Source organism: Pseudophryne corroboree, chromosome 12 (genome assembly GCF_028390025.1).
Source record: "Pseudophryne corroboree isolate aPseCor3 chromosome 12, aPseCor3.hap2, whole genome shotgun sequence".
Lineage (NCBI taxonomy): Eukaryota > Metazoa > Chordata > Amphibia > Anura > Myobatrachidae > Pseudophryne > Pseudophryne corroboree.
In genome coordinates, this window is record NC_086455.1 from 89,117,945 (window position 1) to 89,141,335 (window position 23,391).

At 48.6% G+C, this 23,391-nt stretch overlaps 1 protein-coding gene across 2 annotated transcripts in view; it reads right to left on the reverse strand.

Annotated features, from left to right (window-relative positions):
• The window catches only part of PCNX4 (pecanex 4), a 241,290-nt gene that overhangs the window by 164,479 nt on the left and 53,420 nt on the right, over positions 1–23,391 (reverse strand). For both annotated transcript variants that reach the window (XM_063947762.1, XM_063947761.1), the window contains one exon: positions 8,842–9,344. In XM_063947762.1, the coding sequence (XP_063803832.1) occupies positions 8,842–9,344 (503 nt within the window). The remainder of the gene's footprint in view (positions 1–8,841; positions 9,345–23,391) is intronic.

The following is a 23,391-nucleotide window of genomic DNA, read 5'->3' on the forward strand; positions in this document are numbered from 1 at the left end:
CGTGGAAAGGTGACCCATGTGCAAACATGGGTCCCCTTTCAGTTCGTGGTCGGGACACCGTTTTGTTTTTTTTGTCAAGTACGTGGATTACCCCTGGATTTCCCGAGGAGCCTGGACCCCTGGATCTCGTGAGTATAATTTCTTCAACAGGTACCCCTTGGATTCTACTGGAGAAGAGGACCGACCTGCGTGGGAACTTAAGGTAAGTATGTATGTATGTGTGTATGTATGTAATAAAATTATACTTTCACGGTGTGTGTGTCTTGTCTTTTTTTGGGTATTTTTTTAGTAGCAGTACTACAGGTACCAGCGGGCCCGTTTTTCCGTCGCATGCTGGTACTTGTGGTTCTCCAAGTACCAGCATGCGGGGGAGGCTTGCTGGGCCTTGTAGTACTGCTACTAAAAACAATATCTTTTCTTTTACAACAAAGGCTATCAGCCTCCCCATCCGCAGCCCATTGGATGGGGGGGACAGCCTCGGGCTTCACCCCTGGCCCTTGGGTGGCTGGGGGGGGGGGGACCCCTTGATTGAAGGGGTCCCCACTCCCCCAGGGTACCCCGGCCAGGAGTGACTAGTTGGATTTTTGATGCCACGGCCGCAGGGCACTATATAAAAGTGACCCCCGGCTGTGGCATTATCTGTCCAGCTAGTGGAGCCCGGTGCTGGTTTTAAAAATACGGGGGACCCCTACTCTTTTTGTCCCCCGTATTTTTGGGACCAGGACCCAGGCGCAGAGCCCGATGCTGGTTGCTTAAATATGGGGGAACCCCTGTCATTTTTTTCCCCATATTTTTGCAACCAGGATCGGCTCAAAGAGCCCGAGGCTGGTTATGCTTAGGAGGGGGGACCCCACGCATTTTTTTTTATTATTTTACAGTGTTTAATTAAAAAAAAAAAAAAAACCCCAGCACGGATCACACAGATTCGGCCGAGATTGATTGTAAAAAAAGTCGGCAGTGTTTTGCTAATCACTGCCGTAAAAATAGGTAAAAAACCACGAATGACATCGACATCGGAACAAAAGAAAAACCCGAATACGACAGCTTAGTAAATCCATCGTAATCAATTCAAAAAGTTGCAATTTTACACTGTCGATGTCATTCGTGATTGAACTTGGACATGAATTTGGAAAATACGAATCTTAGTAAATGTACCCCATAGTTTTTGAGATATAGGGTGTCAAAGTTTCATAAAATTGCTTATAAATGCCACTACAGATGCTCCGTTTTTTCTGAGTTGTATCTGGAAAGATATTCACATCTCAGTGCCTGATCCACGTTTATCAATTTGAAAATTTGACCCTTTGACAATTGAAATATGGAGATTTTGGAAAAAAATGTTTTAGCAATCTTGCTTAACTCCGAGAGTTCATTGGGGGTAATTCCAAGTTGATCGTAGCAGGATTTTTGATAGCAATTGGGCAAAACCATGTGCACTGCAGGGGAGGCAGATATAACATGTGCAGAAAGAGTTAGATTTGGGTGGGTTATTTTGTTTCTGTGCAGGGTAAATACTGGCTGCTTTATTTTTACACTGCAATTTAGATTGCAGATTGAACACACCACACCCAAATCTAACTCTCTCTGCACATGTTATTTCTTCCTCCCCTGCAGTGCACATGGTTTTGCCCAATTGCTAACAAAAATCCTGCTGCGATCAACTCAGAATTACCCCCATTATACATTCCTTTGTGTCATACTTAATTTTTTTGGTGCAAAAAAAAAAAAAGTGGGTTCAATTAGCATCATCAACCTAAGGCAAATGAGTTATCATGTGCCTTTTTTTGTTTAAATTGAACCTTAAAATATACTTTAAAAGGCTATGAAAGAAAAATAATGGAATTTTGATTGCCTGTATGAGAACTTTAATGTTTAATTATAATTCTCAATTTAAAAATGAAAAATTACTATTGGGTATAATTTTGCCTGCCAGGGGAGTATTTTCATTTGTATATTTCTATGTGTATGTGCGGATTTCTAATTACACATAGAGGAGTATTCAATTAGCTGCTGTGGCCGGAGAACCTGTCGGTCACATGGTTAATGGCCACCGCAGCACTGAAGGGGTTAAGCTTCCGTTCCCTGGCGCCATTTTTAAATGGACGAAATGGCGCTGGGCGCAAATGCATGTTTAATACTGTGTTTTCACCATGTTATCTTTAAGTGCTCTGTGCACAGTTGTAGGATTGCATGTTTAAATGTATTTATATTTAAGATGTGCTCATGTGTATTTTAAAAGGGAAACAATGCACTTACTATATATGACTGAATAAGGAGCCCCTATCTTCTGTGACTAGGAGATGGGATGCTAATTGCCATCTCCTAGCAGATCTGGTGAATGACAAAACCTTTTCATGTGGGACAGTGCACAACAGGTAATGGCTGGGAGTGTGAGTTCCTTAGACAAAGGTGTTAATCACAGGGGATTTCCGTATTCCATATGTAAAGTGTCAGATTGGGTTTGGAACCTGTATTTATTTATGTAACTGGTTTGACTGATATACGAATCCTGAATGGTGACTGATATACGAATCCTGAATGGTATATGCAGGAAAGGGATGAGGAACATTTGTTTGAGAAGTCAAATACAAACCGTATTTTGAAGCTATGTGATAAATGTATCAAAGGTGAATTGTCAACTGCCAGGTGGTAAAGGAATCAGTTTAAATGACACTAAACTTTGTGTGTGACAGGAAGGAGGAAATTGCTTTATGCAGTTATATCCTTTTAAAATGTTATTTATTTATATTTTGTAAGATATCCTGATTGGATGGAAAAGACTCAGGGTGGGCTTACTCCCTGTGGTATGTGTACTGGAGTAAGATAAAAGGAGGGCTGCTGCCCTATGAAAAGTGTATTATACCATTTTCATTCTGCTGTGAACATCTTGCTGTATGCTGTTTCCACTAGCAATAGGGAAGAGTTCACTTTAGAACTATCGCAAATAAACATCATTCACCTCAAGACGACTGCTTCATCTTGTGACCTGCAGGGCTATGCCAAACCTAGCCCCGTTCTTTGTCTGTCCAGGGAAACCTAGCGTCTCCAGGTTGCCAGGCTACCATACTGGATCTGGTCTAGATCTACGACCAGTGGGGGACAACTGACGCCAGACATTAGGTGTGGCAAGTGGCCAGGTCCCATGTGACCTAAACTCCATTCTGTGACTGGGCGAGACGCGAGGCGGAGAGGGCTCTCGGTGCCATCCGGTCACAGAAATTAGTGGCATAGCGGTGGGAAAATCCCAGGCGGCTTTTCAGTCACCCGATTGTAGAAGCCGAGTTACTCAGGAGAACGCACAAGATGGCGGACTTAAGCGGAATGTCTAAGAACGATCTGGAGATCGTGTGTCAGCAGAAGGGTGTGGATATCCCTTTCAATGCGTCCAGAAGCGTCATGAGGGCAGCTTTCGTGAGCTTTGAGGAGTCCCGCCGGGCAGAGGTAGAGAGCGATGAGGGCGTCAGCATCGAAGAGGACGGCTCACCAGTGAACCTTCGTACGGAACCGGTGAGACCCACAAGCCCCGCCCTCTCTCACAGCAGCCATATTTCCCAGCAATACCTAGCAGGGCCAGGATCCAAACGTGCCAGGAGGGCGTAGCACGGGTAGTCTAGCGGATCGACTAGCGGAACTGGGGGAAAGGGCAACGAAGCAAAAGCGCTTGATCATCATTCAGATGTGGCGCGAAGAGCGGATACCACAGGCCGTGGTACCCCGAGAGCCATTGTCTGCTGCTGCAAGCAGATCGGGACGTATATAGCTTGCCAACTTTGCAGACAGTAATCGGGACATTGACGGACATTTACAAGTTTTTGAAAGGACTTGCAAACTACATGATTTACCCAAGTCGGAGTGGGTGAGACACCTTGTGCTCACTCTGCAAGGAGAGGCCTTGGAGGCCTATCGAGGAGTGGCCACGGAGGACTATGGTGATTACGACAAAGTTGCAAAGGCCCTCCTCCAGTGATTCTTCATCATTCCCGAGTCCTACAGGAAAAACTTCTGGGACTTGCCCAGGAATCCTAACAGGTACCCATGAGCAGTTTGCCACCCAGCTACGGCAGTACGTGATAAAGAAGGTGAAGGATTCTGAAGCCGCTACATGGGACACACTGATCGACCTGATTTGCAGGGAGCAATTCTATTGCGCCCCAGAAGTGAAGGAGTGGGTGCTAGACCGGTAGACACCCAGCTTAAAGATGGCTGCCCAGCTGGCAGACAAGTATGTGGCAATTAGGCCACATGGGCAGAAGCACCCGACCAGTAGCCAGCCCCAAAGGACTGTGCCGCCAGAGGGACCCCCCCTCCTTCAGCTCATCACCCCCAAACACAAGCGTATTCCAGCCCGGGTGCTCTTGGCCAGCAACAGCAACGCAGCGTTGCTTCAAGTGATCAGAGATCATCGGTGCCACGACTGCAGAATAGTGCTACGCCTGCTGGAAAATCGGACACAAGATGAACTGTTCCGCACCCCAAGCACACCAGACTCGTGTCCCAAATCCGAGTGCTGGAGCTCAGCTTGCTTAACGAGTGGAGATGAGCCTACAGAGACTGTTCCCCCTCCAGTCAGTCCGATGGAGTGTGGCAAAAAACAGGTGCACTCTGCGGAGAGAGTCACCTGCATGGCCAAACGGCCCCTACTCAATATGTGGAGGCACCTGCAGCCGGTCTACGTGGGACCCCTGCAGGGGGAAGGTCTAGGAGACTCTGGGGCCTCAATCACTGTAGTGAGCCCCGCACCTTATCGATCCTGCTGCAGTATTGCAGGGTTGCACTGCCAAGGTCACCATGGTCTCCCAACTGATGTGGTCCTAGGAAATTATCTGGGTGGTGGGATCGTCACCACTTTTGCTTGCGCTATTCCCCGGAGTCAAGTTCCACATCCACCGTTGACATCAGCTACTCCAGCACAGCACTGCCCAGAGGAAAAGACTACAGCTGCTAGACAACTGCCAGCATAGCGAACTACAACATTAACCAGCCCAGAGGAAAAAGATTAAATTGGCTAGATCAGCACATCAACCACGCATGCCTTTTGCCTCTGGTATGCCTACGTCCCCTAATAACGCAGAGGATGTTGGTTCCAGTTCGTTTGATCCTGTGCGGGTGCCCAATGATGCTCCTGACCCAAGTGGTTTGCCAACTCCGGCAGTGAGTATGAGAAACCACACTGACCTTTCCGTGACTGAACCTAGTAGTCCCAACCTAGATCCCCCTGTAGAGTGTCCCATTTAAGGAGAGATTGCGGGCTGCAGGCAAGAATTTAGGGAGGCTTAACTCTCTGACCAATCCCTGGAAGGCAAGAGGTGCCAAGCTGGCAGCTGCCTTGATGGGGTTGAGGTGGGAACTTTGACCTGGCGGGATGGGTTAAGGGACAGGGTAGCCAGGAAAGTGGGAGGGAATAGATCAGATAGGGAACATGTCCAACTGGTCCCCCCAGGAAACTTTCTGCGCAACTGGTGTCGGTTGGCAGCAAAACCCCTTTGGACAGTCACCCGGAGATAGTCACCCTGAAGTGCCTGACACAGAGCTTACCCTGGGTCTGGAATGTCTGACGACACCCAGACCAACTGTAAGGCTGGTGCCATGCGTTGGCAGCTAGGGCACTTCAGCGTTTGTGTTGTCCTCTGTTCCTGGGAACCTGCAGCCGCAGGTTTCTTGGATTTTGCCCGACCTCCTATAAAGAAGGTGTTAGACGGCTTGGTCTTTCTTGATTTGACAGCCCGAAAGGACTATGACGTAGCTGCAGAAAAGGGTTTCTTCGTAGCAGGCGCAGCTGAGGGAAGAAAAGGTGACTTACCCACGGTTGCCGTGGAAATCCACGCATCCAACACTTCCCCAAAGAGAGCCTGACCTGTGTAGGGTAGGTTCTCCACACTTCTCCTGGATTCGCGTCGGCAGACCACTGGTGCAGCCTAAGTCCTCTGCGAGCCGAGACAGACATGAAAGATATCCCTGCAGACATCGTACCCAGGTCTTTCATGGATTCCACCATAAAACCTGCAGAATCCTGAATGTTACGTAAAAATAATTCAATGTCACTTTTATCCAATGTATTTGAATCTTCAAGTAACGTGCCTGACCACTTTACTATAGCTTTAGAAAACCACGCACAGGCAATAGTAGGACGTAATATCGCCCCTGAAGCCATGTTCATGGATTTGAGTGTAGTGTCAATTTTACGATCAGCTTGTAATTTTAACGCAGTAGATCCTGGAACGGGTAAAACCACCTTTTTAGACAGTCTGGAGACAGACGCGTCAACAATGGGCGGGATTTCCCATTTTTTCCCTATCCTCCTCAGAAAGGGAAAAGCAACCAGAACCTTTCTAGGGATCTGAAATTTTTTCTCCAGGTTTTCCCAGGATTTCTCAAATATAGCGTTTAATTCCTTAGACGCAGAGAAGGTTAGCAAGGTTTTCTTATTGTCAGTGAAGAAAGCCTCCTCAACCTGCTCAGGTGTTGTATCTGCAATATTCAACACATCTCTAATGGCCTCAATCATCAACTGCACCCCTTTTGCAAGAGATGCCGCCCCCCGCAGTACATCCGTGTCAGAATTGGTATCCGTGTCATACTGCATAATCTGGGCAAGAGTACGTTTATGAGAGTGTACGCTAGGGGGCCCTGAGGTAAAAGAACCGGACCAAACTGCCATAGAGTTCTGTAAGACCTGAGCTGCAGTTTCATTTTGTGCAACCCTAGTAGAAATCTGAGAAATCATACTTTTGATAGAGGCTAACCACTCAGGCTCCCTTGCGCTAAAACAGTACAATCCTGATTACATGGAATGGGCTCATCCTGAGAGGAATTATCCTCTGCAGCATAATGACACAGAGTCCCTGGATATAGTTTTATGGAGACAACAAACACTCCATACACACACACACACACACACACACACAGGGAAGGGGCAGACAGAGTTTTCCCCCTAACAATGCCGAGAGAGACAAATAGATTGGAGCCAACCCACACACAGCGCTTCAGGATATAGGGAAACCCCTATCCAGCGCTTACTGTGCATCTTAATAGGTTATACACAGTATAGATATACAGCCTCCCCCCTTCTACAACCCCCTGATACCGTACAAGGCAGCTGGAGTTGATCTGGAGGGACAGCTCTCCCTGTCAGCGCTTCTGCAGGCAGGAAAATGGCGCTGAACGCTGCTGGGTCCGCTGAGAAGCTCTGCCCCCTTTCATGGCGCTGCTTCCCGCTTTTCTGAAGATTATACTGGCCTAAGGAATTGTGCTGGCAGCGATCCTGGGTCCCTGACAGGCTTGGTGGACAGTGTAGGCGCTGGCTCAGGGCGCCCCTCACAGCGCTGCACCATGTACCGCTGAGCCCCGGAGCGCAGTTAGTACTGCGCTCCCTACCCTGTTGCCGCCATCTTCACACGGGCTCCTCGCTTGCCAGGGGGGCCGGTGACTAAGTCACCACTGATCTTCTGGCTCTGTAAGGGGGTGGCGGCATGCTGCTGGGGTGAGCGATCACCTGTGGTGGCGAACGTTCAATCCCCTCAGGAGCTCAGTGTCCTGTCAACGGAGATAGTGGCTCAGACCCCGCAGGGCGGACACTACTCCCCCCCTCAGTCCCACGAAGCAGGGAGGCTGTTGCCAGCAGCCTCCCTGTGCCTAAACTCAAACAAAAATAATAAAACTAAAAGAACTCCAATTGAGCTCCCCTAGCTGTGACCGGCTCCTCCGGGCACATTTTCTAAACTGAGTCTGGTAGGAGGGGCATAGAGGGAGGAGCCAGCCCACACTCTCAAAGTGCCAGTGGCTCCTAGTGGACCTGTCTATACCCCATGGTACTAATGTGGACCCCAGCATCCTCGAGGACGTAAGAAAAATACATTTTAGCTTTATTCTGTTATTGTGAAGGCACTTAAGCTGGCATCAAATACCGATTTAATAAAATGCCCATATCCTAGCTAATAGGGCTGGTGAATGAAACAGCATTATAGGACATATAAACTCTTTGGCACATCCCTTTCAGTAGCTGCCTCTGTAACTGCGCCAGGGGTCGCTTTAGGCAGTTATAGCTGCACCATATATCTTACTCCTGTCATGTCAGTTCAACAAAATCTTGTGAACCATAAGGACTGGGAACTTGACATTTGGACAGTAGCTTGCTTTTGTGACGTAGGCACCCATTAAGAAGGCATTTTTCAAAATTCCACCCACAAAGGGGCTAAAAGGGGTAAAATAATCCCCCCCTTCACAGAACAGATTTAAGACAGCCCACCCAGTCGGGGCTCTAAAGAATGCATGGTGACGGTGATACCAAGTCGCAGAGAGGGGGGGAGGACATAATGCTCTGTTCCTGGACTTCCTTGCAGTGGCAGCTGCAGAGCACTCTATTATTCAAATAGGTGAGCCACATCAACTGCCACCACTAAACACTGTCAAACATTGCTGAGTGTGGCTCCCCTATTTGAATAATGGACTGCTCTAAAACTGCCACTGGCAAGGAAGCATCAGAGGTGGTACGAGGCAGAGAAGGAAGCAGATTATCCTCCTCAGCGCCAGCCTTTTGACAGCATCAATCCGGGGAAGGCCCGCCCAGAGGTGCGGCCTGACAAAGATTGGCAGTGGCAGACAGAGCATGTCCTGTTGTAAGTCTAATTAGTTTACCAGGAAGTCCTTCAAAATGAAAGTTATATACACAGGAATACTTGAAATTCAGTAGTGAAGCGCGGGTATTCAGCTAATGGACCTATAAATGGGAGGGGTAGGCAGGGAGAAGACACCTACAGAAAAAAATTTAAACAATTTATACTGTGTCAAATGTGCGTAATGATGTTACTATTTAGAAGGCAGAATAATAATGTAAGTACTAACCCAAAGTGAGCAAAATTCTTCTGATAAAAGCTGCTTTCTGTAATCGACTTTGCTTCTTCATGAAGACATTTAGCATACGAATGTCATTTTGGAAAAATGGATTCCTTATGATTCCCAATATATAAGCACCTTGAATTTCTTTGAAAATCCATAAAAAGGCTAAGAGTATAATGAGGCAATAACCGACAATGGCCTGAGGGCTTTGTAAGGAAAATGTAAAATAACAATAGTTATGTAGCAAACTGGACTCTAGTAAGACCAATATTAGGAAGACACAGTAAAATACAGGTTCTCTCCACGTCATCTTCCAGTAGAAGGGATCACAGTCATTTGAGGACTTTCTGCGTTTCTTCAAATGACGCCTGAGGGCAAGTCCCATCCCCGTTAAATTAAGACTGAGTATGAAGCCAAATCCAGCTATAAATAAAACTAATCCAATAGAGTTGGGAATAAAATAGGCTGATATGGTTACCCCAGCTGATATGATAAATGTAAGTAGCAACCTGTAAAAAAACACAAAAAAAGAAAAAAAATCTAAAAAACATATTACAAAAAGAATAATAGAAACAAATCCAAGAAAAAACATTATCTGACTACACATCATCACAGATAGCTCGCCTGATAGGACGCTGCTATTGTGTAAGTGGGTGGAACTATCCATCCCTAAATGTGTGTGATATCAATAATGACAGTTTGCAATGCTGGCCACGCTGGCCATAGGATACTGAACACCTGATCCAATATTACATTCTATGAAGCCTCCAAAATTGAGTATGATGCTCTACTATAAGCTAAGTGATATCTGTTGGCTAAATATTAGGAATGATAGAAAATGCAACCGAAGGTGGATCTCTATGACTTGCCATGTTTAGACCATACCAACAAGCTCCAGATGAAACCAAAACACATCCAGCAATTCTTCCTGCACACAACATGGTCAGATCTTGCCCAATATGACCCCTATATATGTGTCCAGCTGCCTGAATCGGTATTCTGTGCACACATAGAAACAAAGGGCCTAATTCAGACCTGATTATAGCAGCAAAATTGTTCTCTAATGGGAAAAAATAAGAATTTACTTACCGATAATTCTATTTCTCGTAGTCCGTAGTGGATGCTGGGGACTCCGTAAGGACCATGGGGAATAGCGGCTCCGCAGGAGACTGGGCACAAAAGTAAAGCTTTAGAACTACCTGGTGTGCACTGGCTCCTCCCCCTATGACCCTCCTCCAAGCCTCAGTTAGGATACTGTGCCCGGACAAGCGTACACAATAAGGAAGGATTTTGAATCCCGGGTAAGACTCATACCAGCCACACCAATCACACCATATAACTTGTGATCTAAACCCAGTTAACAGCATGATAACAGAGGAGCCTCTAGAAAAGATGGCTCACTACAGCAATAACCCGATTTTTTGGTAACAATAACTATGTACCAGTATTGCAGACAATCCGCACTTGGGATGGGCGCCCAGCATCCACTACGGACTACGAGAAGTAGAATTATCGGTAAGTAAATTCTTATTTTCTCTAACGTCCTAAGTGGATGCTGGGGACTCCGTAAGGACCATGGGGATTATACCAAAGCTCCCAAACGGGCGGGAGAGTGCGGATGACTCTGCAGCACCAAATGAGAGAACTCCAGGTCCTCCTCAGCCAGGGTATCAAATTTGTAGAATTTTACAAACGTATTTGCTCCTGACCAAGTAGCTGCTCGGCAAAGTTGTAAAGCCGAGACCCCTCGGGCAGCCGCCCAAGATGAGCCCACCTTCCTTGTGGAATGGGCTTTTACAGATTTTGGCTGTGGCAGGCCTGCCACAGAATGTGCAAGCTGAATTGTACTACAAATCCAACGAGCAATAGTCTGCTTAGAAGCAGGAGCACCCAGCTTGTTGGGTGCATACAGAATAAACAACGAGTCAGATTTTCTGACTCCAGCCGTCCTGGAAACCTATATTTCCAGGGCTCTGACAACGTCTAGCAACTTGGAGTCCTCCAAGTCCCTAGTAGCCGCAGGCACCACAATAGGTTTATTCAGGTGAAACGCTGAAAACCACCTTAGGGAGAAACTGAGGACAAGTCCTCAATTCCGCCCTGTCCGAATGGAAAATCAGATGAGGGCTTTTACAGGATAAAGCCGCCAATTCTGACACGCACCTGGCCCAGGCCAGGGCCAACAGCATGACCACTTTCCATGTGAGATATTTTAACTCCACATATTTAAGTGGTTCAAACCAATGTGACTTTTGGAACCCAAAAACTACATTTAGATCCCAAGGTGCCACTGGAGGCACAAAAGGAGGCTGTATATACAGTACCCCTTTCACAAACGTCTGAACTTCAGGGACTGAAGCTAGTTCTTTTTGGAAGAAAATTGACAGGGCCGAAATTTGAACCTTAATGGACCCCCATTTCAGCCCATAGACACTCCTGTTTGCAGGAAATGTAGGAATCGACCTAGTTGAAAAATTCCTCTGTCGGGGCCTTACTGGCCTCGCACCACGCAACTTATTTTCGCCAATGCGGTGATAATGTTTTGCGGTTATATCTTTCCTGGCTTTGATCAGGATAGGAATGACTTCATCCGGAATGCCTTTCTCCTTCAGGATCCGGCGTTCAACCGCCATGCCGTCAAACGCAGCCGCGGTAAGTCTTGGAACAGACAGGGTCCTTGCTGGAGCAGGTCCCTTCTTAGAGGTAGAGGCCACGGATCCTCCGTGAGCATCTCTTGAAGTTCCGGTTACCAAGTCCTTCTTGGCCAATCCGGAGCCACGAATATAGTGCTTACTCCTCTCCATCTTATAATTCTCAGTACCTTGGGTATGAGAGGCAGAGGAGGGAACACATACACTGACTGGTACACCCACTGTGTTACCAGAGCGTCCACAGCTATTGCCTGAGGGTCCCTTGACCTGGCGCAATACTTGTCGAGTTTTATAAACATGTGGAAGACTTCTGGGTGAAGTCCCCACTCTCCAGGGTGGAGGTCGTGTCTGCTGAGGAAGTCTGCTTCCCAGTTGTCCACTCCCGGAATGAATACTGCTGACAGTGCTATCACATGATTTTCCGCCCAGCGAAGAATCCTTGCAGCTTCTGCCATTGCCCCCCTGCTTCTTGTGTCACCCTGTCTGTTTACGTGGGTGACTGCCGTGATGTTGTCCGAATGAATCAACTCCGGGTGACCTTGAAGCAGAGGTCTTGCTGAGCTTAGAGCATTGTAAATGGCCCTTAGCTTCAGGATATTTATGTGAAGTGATGTCTCCAGGCTTGACCATAAGCTCTGGAAATTCCTTCCCTGTGTGACTGCTCCCCAGCCTCCCAGGCTGGCATCCGTGGTCACCAGGACCCAGTCCTGAATGTGCGGCCCTCTAGAAGATGAGCACTCTGCAACCACCACAGGAGAGACACCCTTGTGCTTGGTGACAGGGTTATCCGCTGATGCATCTGAAGATGCGACCCGGACCATTTGTCCAGCAGGTCCCACTGGAAAGTTCTCGCGTGGAATCTGCCGAATGGGATTGCTTCGTAGGAAGCCACCATTTTTCCCAGAACCATTTCATTGATGTACTGAGACTTGGCTCGGTTATAGGAGGTTCCCGACTAGCTCGGATAACTCCCTGACTTTCTCCTCCGGGAGAAACACCTTTTTCTGGACTGTGTCCAGGATCATCCCTAGGAACAGAAGACGAGTCGTCGGAATCAGCTGCGATTTTGGAATATTGAGAATCCAATCGTGCTGCCGCAACACTACCTGAGATAGTGCTACACCGACCTCCAACTGTTCCCTGGATCTTACCCTTATCAGGGAATCGTCCAAGTAAGGGATAACTAAAATTCCCTTCCTTCGAAGGAGTATCATCATTTCGGCCATTACCTTGGTAAAGACCCGGGGTGCCGTGGACCATCCATACGGCAGCGTCTGAAACTGATAGTGACAGTTCTGTACCATAAACCTGAGGTACCCTTGGTGAGAAGGGTAAATTGGGACATGAAGGTAAGCATCCTTGATGTCCCGAGACATCATGTAGTCCCCTTCTTCCAGGTTCGCAATCACTGCTCTGAGTGACTCAATCTTGAATTTGAACCTCCGTATGTAAGTGTTCAAGATTTTAGATTTAGAATCGGTCTCACCGAGCCGTACGGCTTCGGTACCACAACAGTGTGGAATAATACCCCGTTCCCTGTTGCAGGAGGGGTACCTTGATTATCACCTGCTGGGAATACAGCTTGTGAATGGCTTCCAAAACTGCCTCCCTGTCAGAAGGAGACATCGGTAAAGCCGACTTTAGGAAACGGCGAGGGGGAGACGTCTCGAATTCCAATTTGTACCCCTGAGATATCACCTGACGGATCCAGGGGTCTACTTGCGAGTGAGCCCACTGCGCGCTGAAATTCATTGAGACGGGCCCCCACCGTGCCTGATTCTGCTTGTAAAGCCCCAGCGTCATACTGAGGGCTTGGCAGAGGCGGGAGAGGGCTTCTGTTCCTGGGAACTGGCTGATTTCTGCAGCCTTTTTCCTCTCCCTCTGTCACGGGGCAGAAATGAGGAACCTTTTGCCCGCTTGCCCACGAAAAGACTGCGCCTGATAATACGGCGTCTTCTTATGTTGAGAGGCGACCTGGGGTACAAACGTGGATTTCCCAGCTGTTGCCGTGGCCACCAGGTCTGAAAGACCGACCCCAAATAACTCCTCCCCTTAATAAGGCAATACTTCCAAATGCCGTTTGGAATCCGCATCACCTGACCACTGTCGTGTCCATAACCCTCTACTGGCAGAAATGGACAACGCACTTAGACTTGATGCCAGTCGGCAAATATTCCGCTGTGCATCACGCATATATAGAAATGCATCTTTTAAATGCTCTATAGGCAATAATATACTGTCCCTATCTAGGGTATCAATATTTTCAGTCAGGGAATCCGACCACGCCAACCCAGCACTGCACATCCAGGCTGAGGCGATTGCTGGTCGCAGTAGAACACCAGTATGTGTGTAAATACATTTTAGGATACCCTCCTGCTTTCTATCAGCAGGATCCTTAAGGGCGGCCATCTCAGGAGAGGGTAGAGCCCTTGTTCTTACAAGCGTGTGAGCGCTTTATCCACCCTAGGGGGTGTTTCCCAACGCACCCTAACCTCTGGCGGGAAAGGATATAATGCCAATAACATTTTAGAAATTATCAGTTGTTATCGGGGGAAACCACGCATCATCACACACCTCATTTAATTTCTCAGATTCAGGAAAACTACAGGTAGTTTTTCCTCACCGAACATAATACCCCTTTTTGGTGGTACGCGTATTATCAGAAATGTGTAAAACATTTTTCATTGCCTCAATCATGTAACGTGTGGCCCTACTGGAAGTCACATTTGTCTCTTCACCGTCGACACTGGAGTCAGTATCCGTGTCGGCGTCTATATCTGCCATCTGAGGTAACGGGCGCTTTAGAGCCCCTGACGGCCTATGAGACGTCTGGACAAGCACAAGCTGAGTAGCCGGCAGTCTCATGTCAACCACTGTCTTTTATACAGAGCTGACACTGTCACGTAATTCTTTCCAACAGTTCATCCACTCAGGTGTCGACCCCCTAGGGGGTGACATCACTATTACAGGCAATCTGCTCCGTCTCCACATCATTTTTCTCCTCATACATGTCGATACAAACGTACCGACACACCGCACACACACAGGGAATGCTCTGATAGAGGACAGGACCCCACTAGCCCTTTGGGGAGACAGAGGGAGAGTTTGCCAGCACACACCAGAGCGCTATATATATACAGGGATAACCTTATATAAGTGTTTTTCCCCTTATAGCTGCTGTATTTTTAATACTGCGCGTAATTAGTTCCCCCCTCTCTTTTTTAACCCTTTCTGTAGTGTAGTGACTGCAGGGGAGAGCCAGGGAGCTTCCCTCCAACAGAGCTGTGAGGGAAAATGGCGCCAGTGTGCTGAGGAGATAGGCTCCGCCCCCTTCTCGGCGGCCTTATCTCCCGTTTTTCTGTGTATTCTGGCAGGGGTTAAATTCATCCATATAGCCCAGGAGCTATATGTGATGCATTTTTTTGCCATCCAAGGTGTTTTTATTGCGTCTCAGGGCGCCCCCCCCCAGCGCCCTGCACCCTCAGTGACCGGAGTGTGAAGTGTGCTGAGAGCAATGGCGCACAGCTGCAGTGCTGTGCGCTACCTTGTTGAAGACAGGACGTCTTCTGCCGCCGATTTTCCGGACCTCTTCTGTCTTCTGGCTCTGTAAGGGGGCCGGCGGCGCGGCTCTGGGACCTATCCATGGCTGGGCCTGTGATCGGTCCCTCTGGAGCTAATGTCCAGTAGCCTAAGAAGCCCAATCCACTCTGCACGCAGGTGAGTTCGCTTCTTCTCCCCTTAGTCCCTCGATGCAGTGAGCCTGTTGCCAGCAGGTCTCACTGAACATAAAAAACCTAAAACTAAACTTTTCACTAAGCAGCTCAGGAGAGCCACCTAGTGTGCACCCTTCTCGTTCGGGCACAAAAATCTAACTGAGGCTTGGAGGAGGGTCATAGGGGGAGGAGCCAGTGCACACCAGGTAGTTCTAAAGCTTTACTTTTGTGCCCAGTCTCCTGCGGAGCCGCTATTCCCCATGGTCCTTACGGAGTCCCCAGCATCCACTTAGGACGTTAGAGAAATAAGATTTTACTTACCGGTAAATCTATTTCTCGTAGTCCGTAGAGGATGCTGGGACTCCGTAAGGACCATGGGGAATAGACGGGCTCCGCAGGAGATAGGGCACTTTAAGAAAGCTTTGGATTCTGGGTGTGCACTGGCTCCTCCCTCTATGCCCCTCCTCCAGACCTCAGTTAGGGAAACTGTGCCCAGAGGAGATGGACAGTACGAGGAAGGATATTTGTAAATCTAAGGGCGAGATTCATACCAGCCACACCAATCACACCGTATAACTTGTGATAAACTTACCCAGTTAACAGTATGAACAACAACATAGCCACGGTACCACCGAAAACTATAACATAACCCTAATGTAAGCAATAACTATATACAAGTCTTGCAGAAGAAGTCCGCACTTAGGACGGGCGCCCAGCATCCTCTACGGACTACGAGAAATAGATTTACCGGTAAGTAAAATCTTATTTTCTCTAACGTCCTTGAGGATGCTGGGACTCCGTAAGGACCATGGGGATTATACCAAAGCTCCCAAACGGGCGGGAGAGTGCGAATGACTCTGCAGCACCGATTGAGCAAACAGGAGGTCCTCCTCAGCCAGGGTATCAAACTTATAGAACTTTGCAAAGGTGTTTGTCCCCGACCAAGTAGCTGCTCGGCACAACTGTAATGCCGAGACCCCTCGGGCAGCCGCCCAAGAAGAGCCCACTTTCCTAGTGGAGTGGGCCTTAACCGATTTCGGTAACGGCAATCCTGCCGTAGAATGCGCATGCTGAATCGTGTTACAGATCCAGCGAGCAATAGTCTGCTTTGAAGCAGGAGCGCCAACCTTGTTGGCCGCATACAGAACGAACAAAGCTTCAGTCTTCCTGATTCTAGCCGTTCTGGACACATAAATCTTCAAAGCCCTGACTACATCCAGGGACTCGGAATCCTCCAAGTCCCGTGTAGCCACAGGCACAACAATAGGTTGGTTCACATGAAAAGATGAGACCACTTTTGGCAGAAAGTGAGGGCGAGTCTTCAACTCTGCCCTATCCACGTGAAAAACCAAGTATGGGCTTTTATGTGATAAAGTCGCCAATTCGGAAACACGTCTTGCCGAAGCTAACGCCAACAACATGACTACTTTCCACGTGAGGTATTTCAACTCCACAGTTTTGAGTGGTTCAAACTTTGGTGACTTGAGGAACCGTAACACCACGTTAAGATCCCAAGGCGCCACCGGAGGCACAAAAGGAGGCTGAATATGCAGCACTCCCTTCACAAAGGTCTGTACTTCAGGAATAGAGGCCAATTCTCTTCGAAAGAAAATGGATAAGGCCGAAATCTGGACCTTTATGGATCCTAATTTTAGGCCCAAAGTCACTCCTGTTTGAAGGAAGTGGAGTAGACGGCCCAAATGGAACTCCTCCGTAGGAGCAGTTCTGGCCTCACACCAAGAAACATATTTCCGTCATATACGGTGATAATGTTTTAACGTGACGTCTTTCCTAGCCTTGATCAGGGTAGGAATGACCTCCTCCGGAATCCCTTTTTCCGCTAGGATCCGGCGTTCAACCGCCATGCCGTCAAACGCAGCCGCGGTAAGTCTTGGAACAGACAGGGCCCCTGCCGCAGCAGGTCCTGCCTTAGAGGAAGAGGCCACGGATCCCCTGCGAGCAACTCTTGCAGCTCCGGATACCAAGTCCTCCGTGGCCAATCTGGAACAATGAGTATTGTACTGACCCTGCTTCTTCGTATTATTCTCAACACCTTGGGTATGAGAGTAAGAGGAGGAAACACATAGACCGATCTGAACACCCAAGGTGTCACCAGAGCGTCTACCGCTACCGCCTGAGGGTCCCTTGACCTGGCGCAATACCGCTTTAGCTTTTTGTTGAGACGGGATGCCATCATGTCGATTTGAGGCAGTCCCCAACGATCCGTGATCTGTGCGAAGACTTCTTGATGAAGTCCCCACTCTCCCGGATGCAGGTCGTGCCTGCTGAGGAAGTCCGCCTCCCAGTTGTCCACCCCCGGGATGAACACCGCTGACAGCGCGCTTACATGGCCTTCCGCCCAGCGTAGAATCCTGGTCGCTTCTGCCATGGCCATTCTGCTCCTTGTTCCGCCTTGGCGGTTTATATGAGTCACTGCCGTGACATTGTCTGACTGAATCAGAACCGGTTTTCTCTGAAGCAATTCCTCCGCTAGACGCAGGGCGTTGTATATGGCCCTCAACTCCAGGACGTTGATGTGGAGACAAGACTCTAGGCTTGACCAGAGACCTTGGAAATTTCTTCCCAGTGTCACTGCTCCCCAGCCTCGGAGGCTTGCGTCCGTGGTCACCAGGACCCAGTCCTGAATGCCGAACCTGCGACCTTCTAGTAGGTGAGCACTGTAGCCACCACAGGAGAGATACCCTGGTCCTGGGAGACAGGGTGATCCTTTGATGCATTTGTAAATGGGACCCGGACCACTTGTCCAAAAGGTCCCATTGAAAGGTCCTCGCATGGAACCTGCCGAAAGGGATGGCCTCGTAGGAAGCCACCATCTTCCCCAGGACCCGCGTGCAATGATGCACTGAAACCTTTTTTGGTTTTAATAGGTTCCTGACCATGGCTATGAGTTCCTGAACCTTTTCGATCGGAAGAAAAACCTTTTTCTGGTCTGTGTCTAGAATCAGCCCCAAAAAGGTCAGACGCGTTGTAGGGACTAGCTGGGACTTCGGTATATTGAGAATCCAGCCGTGTAACTGCAACGTCTTCATGGACAGAGACACGCTGTCCAGCAACCTCTCCCGAGATCTCGCCTTTATGAGATCGTCCAAGTATGGGATAATTGTGACCCCCTGCCTGCGCAGGAGCACCATCATTTCCGCCATTACCTTGGTGAAAATTCTCGGGGCCGGGGAAAGCCCAAACGGCAACGTCTGAAATTGGTAGTGACAGTCCTGCACTGCAAATCTCAGGAACGCCTGATGCGGGGGGAATATCGGAACATGAAGGTAAGCATCCTTGATGTCCAGGGACACCATCCAATCCCCCCCCTCCAGGCTGGCGATGACCGCCCTGAGTGATTCCATTTTGAACTTGAACCTCTTCAAGTACAGGTTCAGAGATTTCAGGTTTAAAATGGGTCTGACCGAACCGTCCGGTTTCGGGACCACAAACAGGGTTGAGTAATATCCCTCTCCTTGCTGGCGATGAGGAACTGTGACAATCACCTGTTGAATATACAATTTTTGATTGCTGCCAACACTAGCTCCCTCTCTGACGGGGAAGCCGGCAGAGCCGATTTGAAAAATCGGCGAGGAGGCAAGTCTTCGAATTCCAGCCTGTATCCCTGGGAAACAATCTCTAATGCCCAGGGATCCACCTGCGAGTGAACCCAGACGTGGCTGAAAAATCGAAGACGAGCCCCCACCAGATCTGCCTCCCCCCGGAAAGCCCCAGCGTCATGCGGTGGACTTTGCAGATGCGGGGGAGGACTTCTGCTCTTGGGAACTAGCTGTGTGCAGCTTCTTTCCCCTGCCTTTCCCTCTGGCAACAAAGGATGATCCACGTACCTTCTTGTTTTTATTGGAACGAAAGGACTGCATTTGATAATGAGGTGCCTTTTTTGTATGTTGCGAGGGAACATAAGGTAAGAAATTTGACTTACCAGCCGTAGCCGTAGAGACAAGATCCGAGAGGCCGTCTCCAAACAACTCCACCCCCTTGTAAGGCAAGGACTCCATATGCCGCTTAGAATCGGCATCTCCCGTCCACTGTCGGGTCCACAAGAGCCGCCTAGCAGCAATAGACATAGCATTTATTCTGGAGCTTAATAAACAAATGTCTCTCTGAGCATCCCTCATATACAAGGCAGCATCTCTGATATGCTCTATGGTCATTTGAATGGCGTCCCTATCTAAGGTGTCAATTTCCGTAGCTAAGGAATCTGCCCATGCTACAACCGCACTACAAACCCAGGCCGACGCCATAGCCGGTCGAGCAATAGTACCGGAATGATTGTAAATGTGCTTTAAGGTAATTTCCTGCCTGCGATCAGCAGGTTCCTTGAGGGAAGCCGTATTCTGAGAAGGCAGTGCCACCTTTTTGGACAAACGTGTCAGCGCCTTGTCAACTTTTGGCGAAGATTCCCAGCGTATCCTATCAGTTTGTGGAAAAGGATACGCCATGAGAATCCTTTTGGGAACTTGTGGTCTCCTATCCGGAGATTCCCAAGCCTTTTCGCACAAGTCACTTAATTCAAATGAGGATGGAAAAGTGACTTCAGGCTTTTTCCCTTTATACATGTGTACCCTCGTGTCAGGGACAGGGGGTTCCTCAGTAATATGCAAAACCTCTTTAATGGCAATAATCATGTACCGTATACCCTTAGCCACCTTTGGCTGTAATTTTGCATCTTCATGTGTCGGTATCTGTGTCATCGATCTGGGATATGGTGAGCTTCTGAGACCCAGAAGGACCTGGCGCCCCAGGGACAGGCATGGACTGGCTACCTGACTGATCCCTAGCTTCTGCTTTGTCTAATCTTTTATGCAATAGATTGACATTTGCATTTAAGACATTCAGCATATCCACCCATTCCGGTGTCGGCGTTGCCGACGGCGACCTGACATTCAAGCACTCCCCCTCCACATTAAGCGAGCCTTCCTCGTCAAACATGTCGACACACGCGTACCGACACACTTCACACACACACACAGGGAACCCCTTTCCTGAAGACAGTATCCCTGTCAAGGCCCTTTGGAGAGACAGAGAGAGAGTATGCCAGCACACACCCCAGCGCAATAACCATGGAGACCAACACAAATTGTTTTTCCCCAGCAGCGCTGTATAATATGTAAAACGCCAATTATGTGTGTCCCCCCCCCTCTCTTTTAAGCACCCTTTCACCGTGTGTAAGCAGGGGAGAGTCCGGGGAGCTTCCTCTCAGCAGTGCTGTGGAGAGAAAATGGCGCTGGTGAGTGCTGAGGGAGAAGCCCAGACCCCCCGGCGGCGGGCTTCTGTCCCGCTTAAACTTAGTGAAATATGGCGGGGGCTCTTTTATATACATGTACAGAGCCCACCGGTACATGTATATAGTCTTTATGCCATGCAGAGGTTTATATTGCCGCCCAGGGCGCCCCCCCCCCCCCCCTGCGCCCTGCACCCTTACAGTGACCGGAGTATGTGAGGTGTATGGGAGCAATGACGCACAGCTGCAGTGCTGTGCGTTACCTCAGTGAAGCTGAAGGCTTCTGCCGCCTGACGACTTCTGTCTTCTGTACTTCTAGCTCTGTGAGGAGAACGGCGGCGCGGCTCCGGGGGTGGACGCCCAGTAAGTACCTGCGTTCATACCCTCTGGAGCTAATGGTGTCCAGTAGCCGAGGAAGCAGAGCCTATCTTTGACAAGAAGGTCTGCTCCTCTCTCCTCAGTCCCACGATGCAGGGAGCCTGTGGCCAGCAGTGCTCCCTTTGAAAAAGTAGTAAAAGGTAGAAAGAAAAAATCCAAACAAAAATGCTTCTAGGCAGAGAACTCTGGAGAGCTCTCTGCAGTGCACCCATCTTGCTCTGGGCACAGTGTAAAACTGAGGTCTGGAGGAGGGGCATAGAGGGAGGAGCCAGTGCACACCCAGAATCCAAAACTTTCTTAAAGTGCCCTATCTCCTGCGGAGCCAGTCTATTCCCCATGGTCCTTACGGAGTCCCAGCATCCTCAAGGACGTTAGAGAAAACTATGTGCAATGCAGGGGGGGAAGGGGGTTGGGGGGGCGGCCAGATATAACATGTGTATAGAGAGTTAGATTTGGGTGGAGTGTGTTCAAATTTAAATCTAAATTGTAGTGTAAAAATAAAGCAACCAGTATTTACCCTGCACAGAAACAATATAACCCACCCAAATCTAACTCTCTGTACATGTTATATTTGCCTTCCCTGCAGTGCACATGGTTTTGCTCATTAGAGAATAAGGGGCAGATTTATTAAGCTCGGTGAAGTGATAAATTGGAAGGAGATAGAACACCAGCCAGTCAGCTTCTGTCATTTTTCAAACCCAGCCTGTGACATGGCAGTAAGGATCTGATTGGCTGATACTTTATCACCTTCCACTTTATCACTTCACCAAGCTTAATAAATCTGCCCCTAAATTTGCTGCTGCGATCAGGTCTGAATTAAGCCCATAATTACATAATCAGGATATCTCAAAATCAACACACCTAAAAGTACATGACTTTTGCTAAGTTATGTAATACAGCAATAATAAGAATTTACTTACCGATAATTCTATTTCTCGGAGTCCGTAGTGGATGCTGGGGTTCCTGAAAGGACCATGGGGAATAGCGGCTCCGCAGGAGACAGGGCACAAAAAGTAAAGCTTTAGGATCAGGTGGTGTGCACTGGCTCCTCCCCCTATGACCCTCCTCCAAGCCTCAGTTAGGATACTGTGCCCGGACGAGCGTACACAATAAGGAAGGATTTTGAATCCCGGGTAAGACTCATACCAGCCACACCAATCACACTGTACAACCTGTGATCTGAACCCAGTTAACAGTATGATAACAGCGGAGCCTCTGAAAAGATGGCTCACAACAATAATAACCCGATTTTTGTAACTATGTACAAGTAATGCAGATAATCCGCACTTGGGATGGGCGCCCAGCATCCACTACGGACTCCGAGAAATAGAATTATCGGTAAGTAAATTCTTATTTTCTCTATCGTCCTAGTGGATGCTGGGGTTCCTGAAAGGACCATGGGGATTATACCAAAGCTCCCAAACGGGCGGGAGAGTGCGGATGACTCTGCAGCACCGAATGAGAGAACTCCAGGTCCTCCTTAGCCAGGGTATCAAATTTGTAGGATTTTACCAACGTGTTTGCCCCTGACTAAATAGCCGCTCGGCAAAGTTGTAAAGCCGAGACCCCTCGGGCAGCCGCCCAAGATGAGCCCACCTTCCTTGTGGAATGGGCATTTACATATTTTGGCTGTGGCAGGCCTGCCACAGAATGTGCAAGCTGAATTGTATTACACATCCAACTAGCAATAGTCTGCTTAGAAGCAAGAGCACCCAGTTTGTTGGGTGCATACAGGATAACAGCAAGTCAGTTTTCCTGACTCCAGCCGTCCTGGAACCTATACTTTCAGGGCCCTGACAACATCCAGCAACTTGGAGTCCTCCAAGTCCCTAGTAGGCGCAAGGCACCACAATAAGCTGGTTCAGGTGAAACACTGACACCACCTTAGGGAGAGAACTGGGGACGAGTCCGCAGCTCTGCCCTGTCCGAATGGACAAACAGATATGGGCTTTTTTGAGAAAAAACCCACCAATTTGACACTCGCCTGGCCCAGGCCAGGGCCAAGAGCATGGTCACTTTTCATGTGAGATGCTTCAAATCCACAGATTTGACTGGTTTTAAACCAATGTGATTTGAGGAATCCCAGAACTACGTTGAGATCCCACAGTGCCACTGGAGGCACAAAAGGGGGTTGTATATGCAATACTCCCTTGACAAACTTCTGGACTTCAGGAACTGAAGCCAATTCTTTCTGGAAGAAAATCGACAGGGCCGAAATTTGAACCTTAATGGGCCCCAATTTGAGGCCCATAGACACTCCTGTTTGCAGGAAATGCAGGAATCGACCGAGTTGAAATTTCTTCGTGGGGCCTTCCTGGCCTCACACCACGCAACATATTTTCGCCACATGTGGTGATAATGTTGTGCGGTCACCTCCTTCCTGGCTTTGACCAGGGTAGGAATGACCTCTTCCGGAATGCCTTTTTCCCTTAGGATCCGGCGTTCCACCGCCATGCCGTCAAACGCAGCTGCGGTAAGTCTTGGAACAGACATGGTACTTGCTGAAGCAAGTCCCTTCTTAGCGGCAGAGGCCATAAGTCCTCTGTGAGCATCTCTTGAAGTTCCGGGT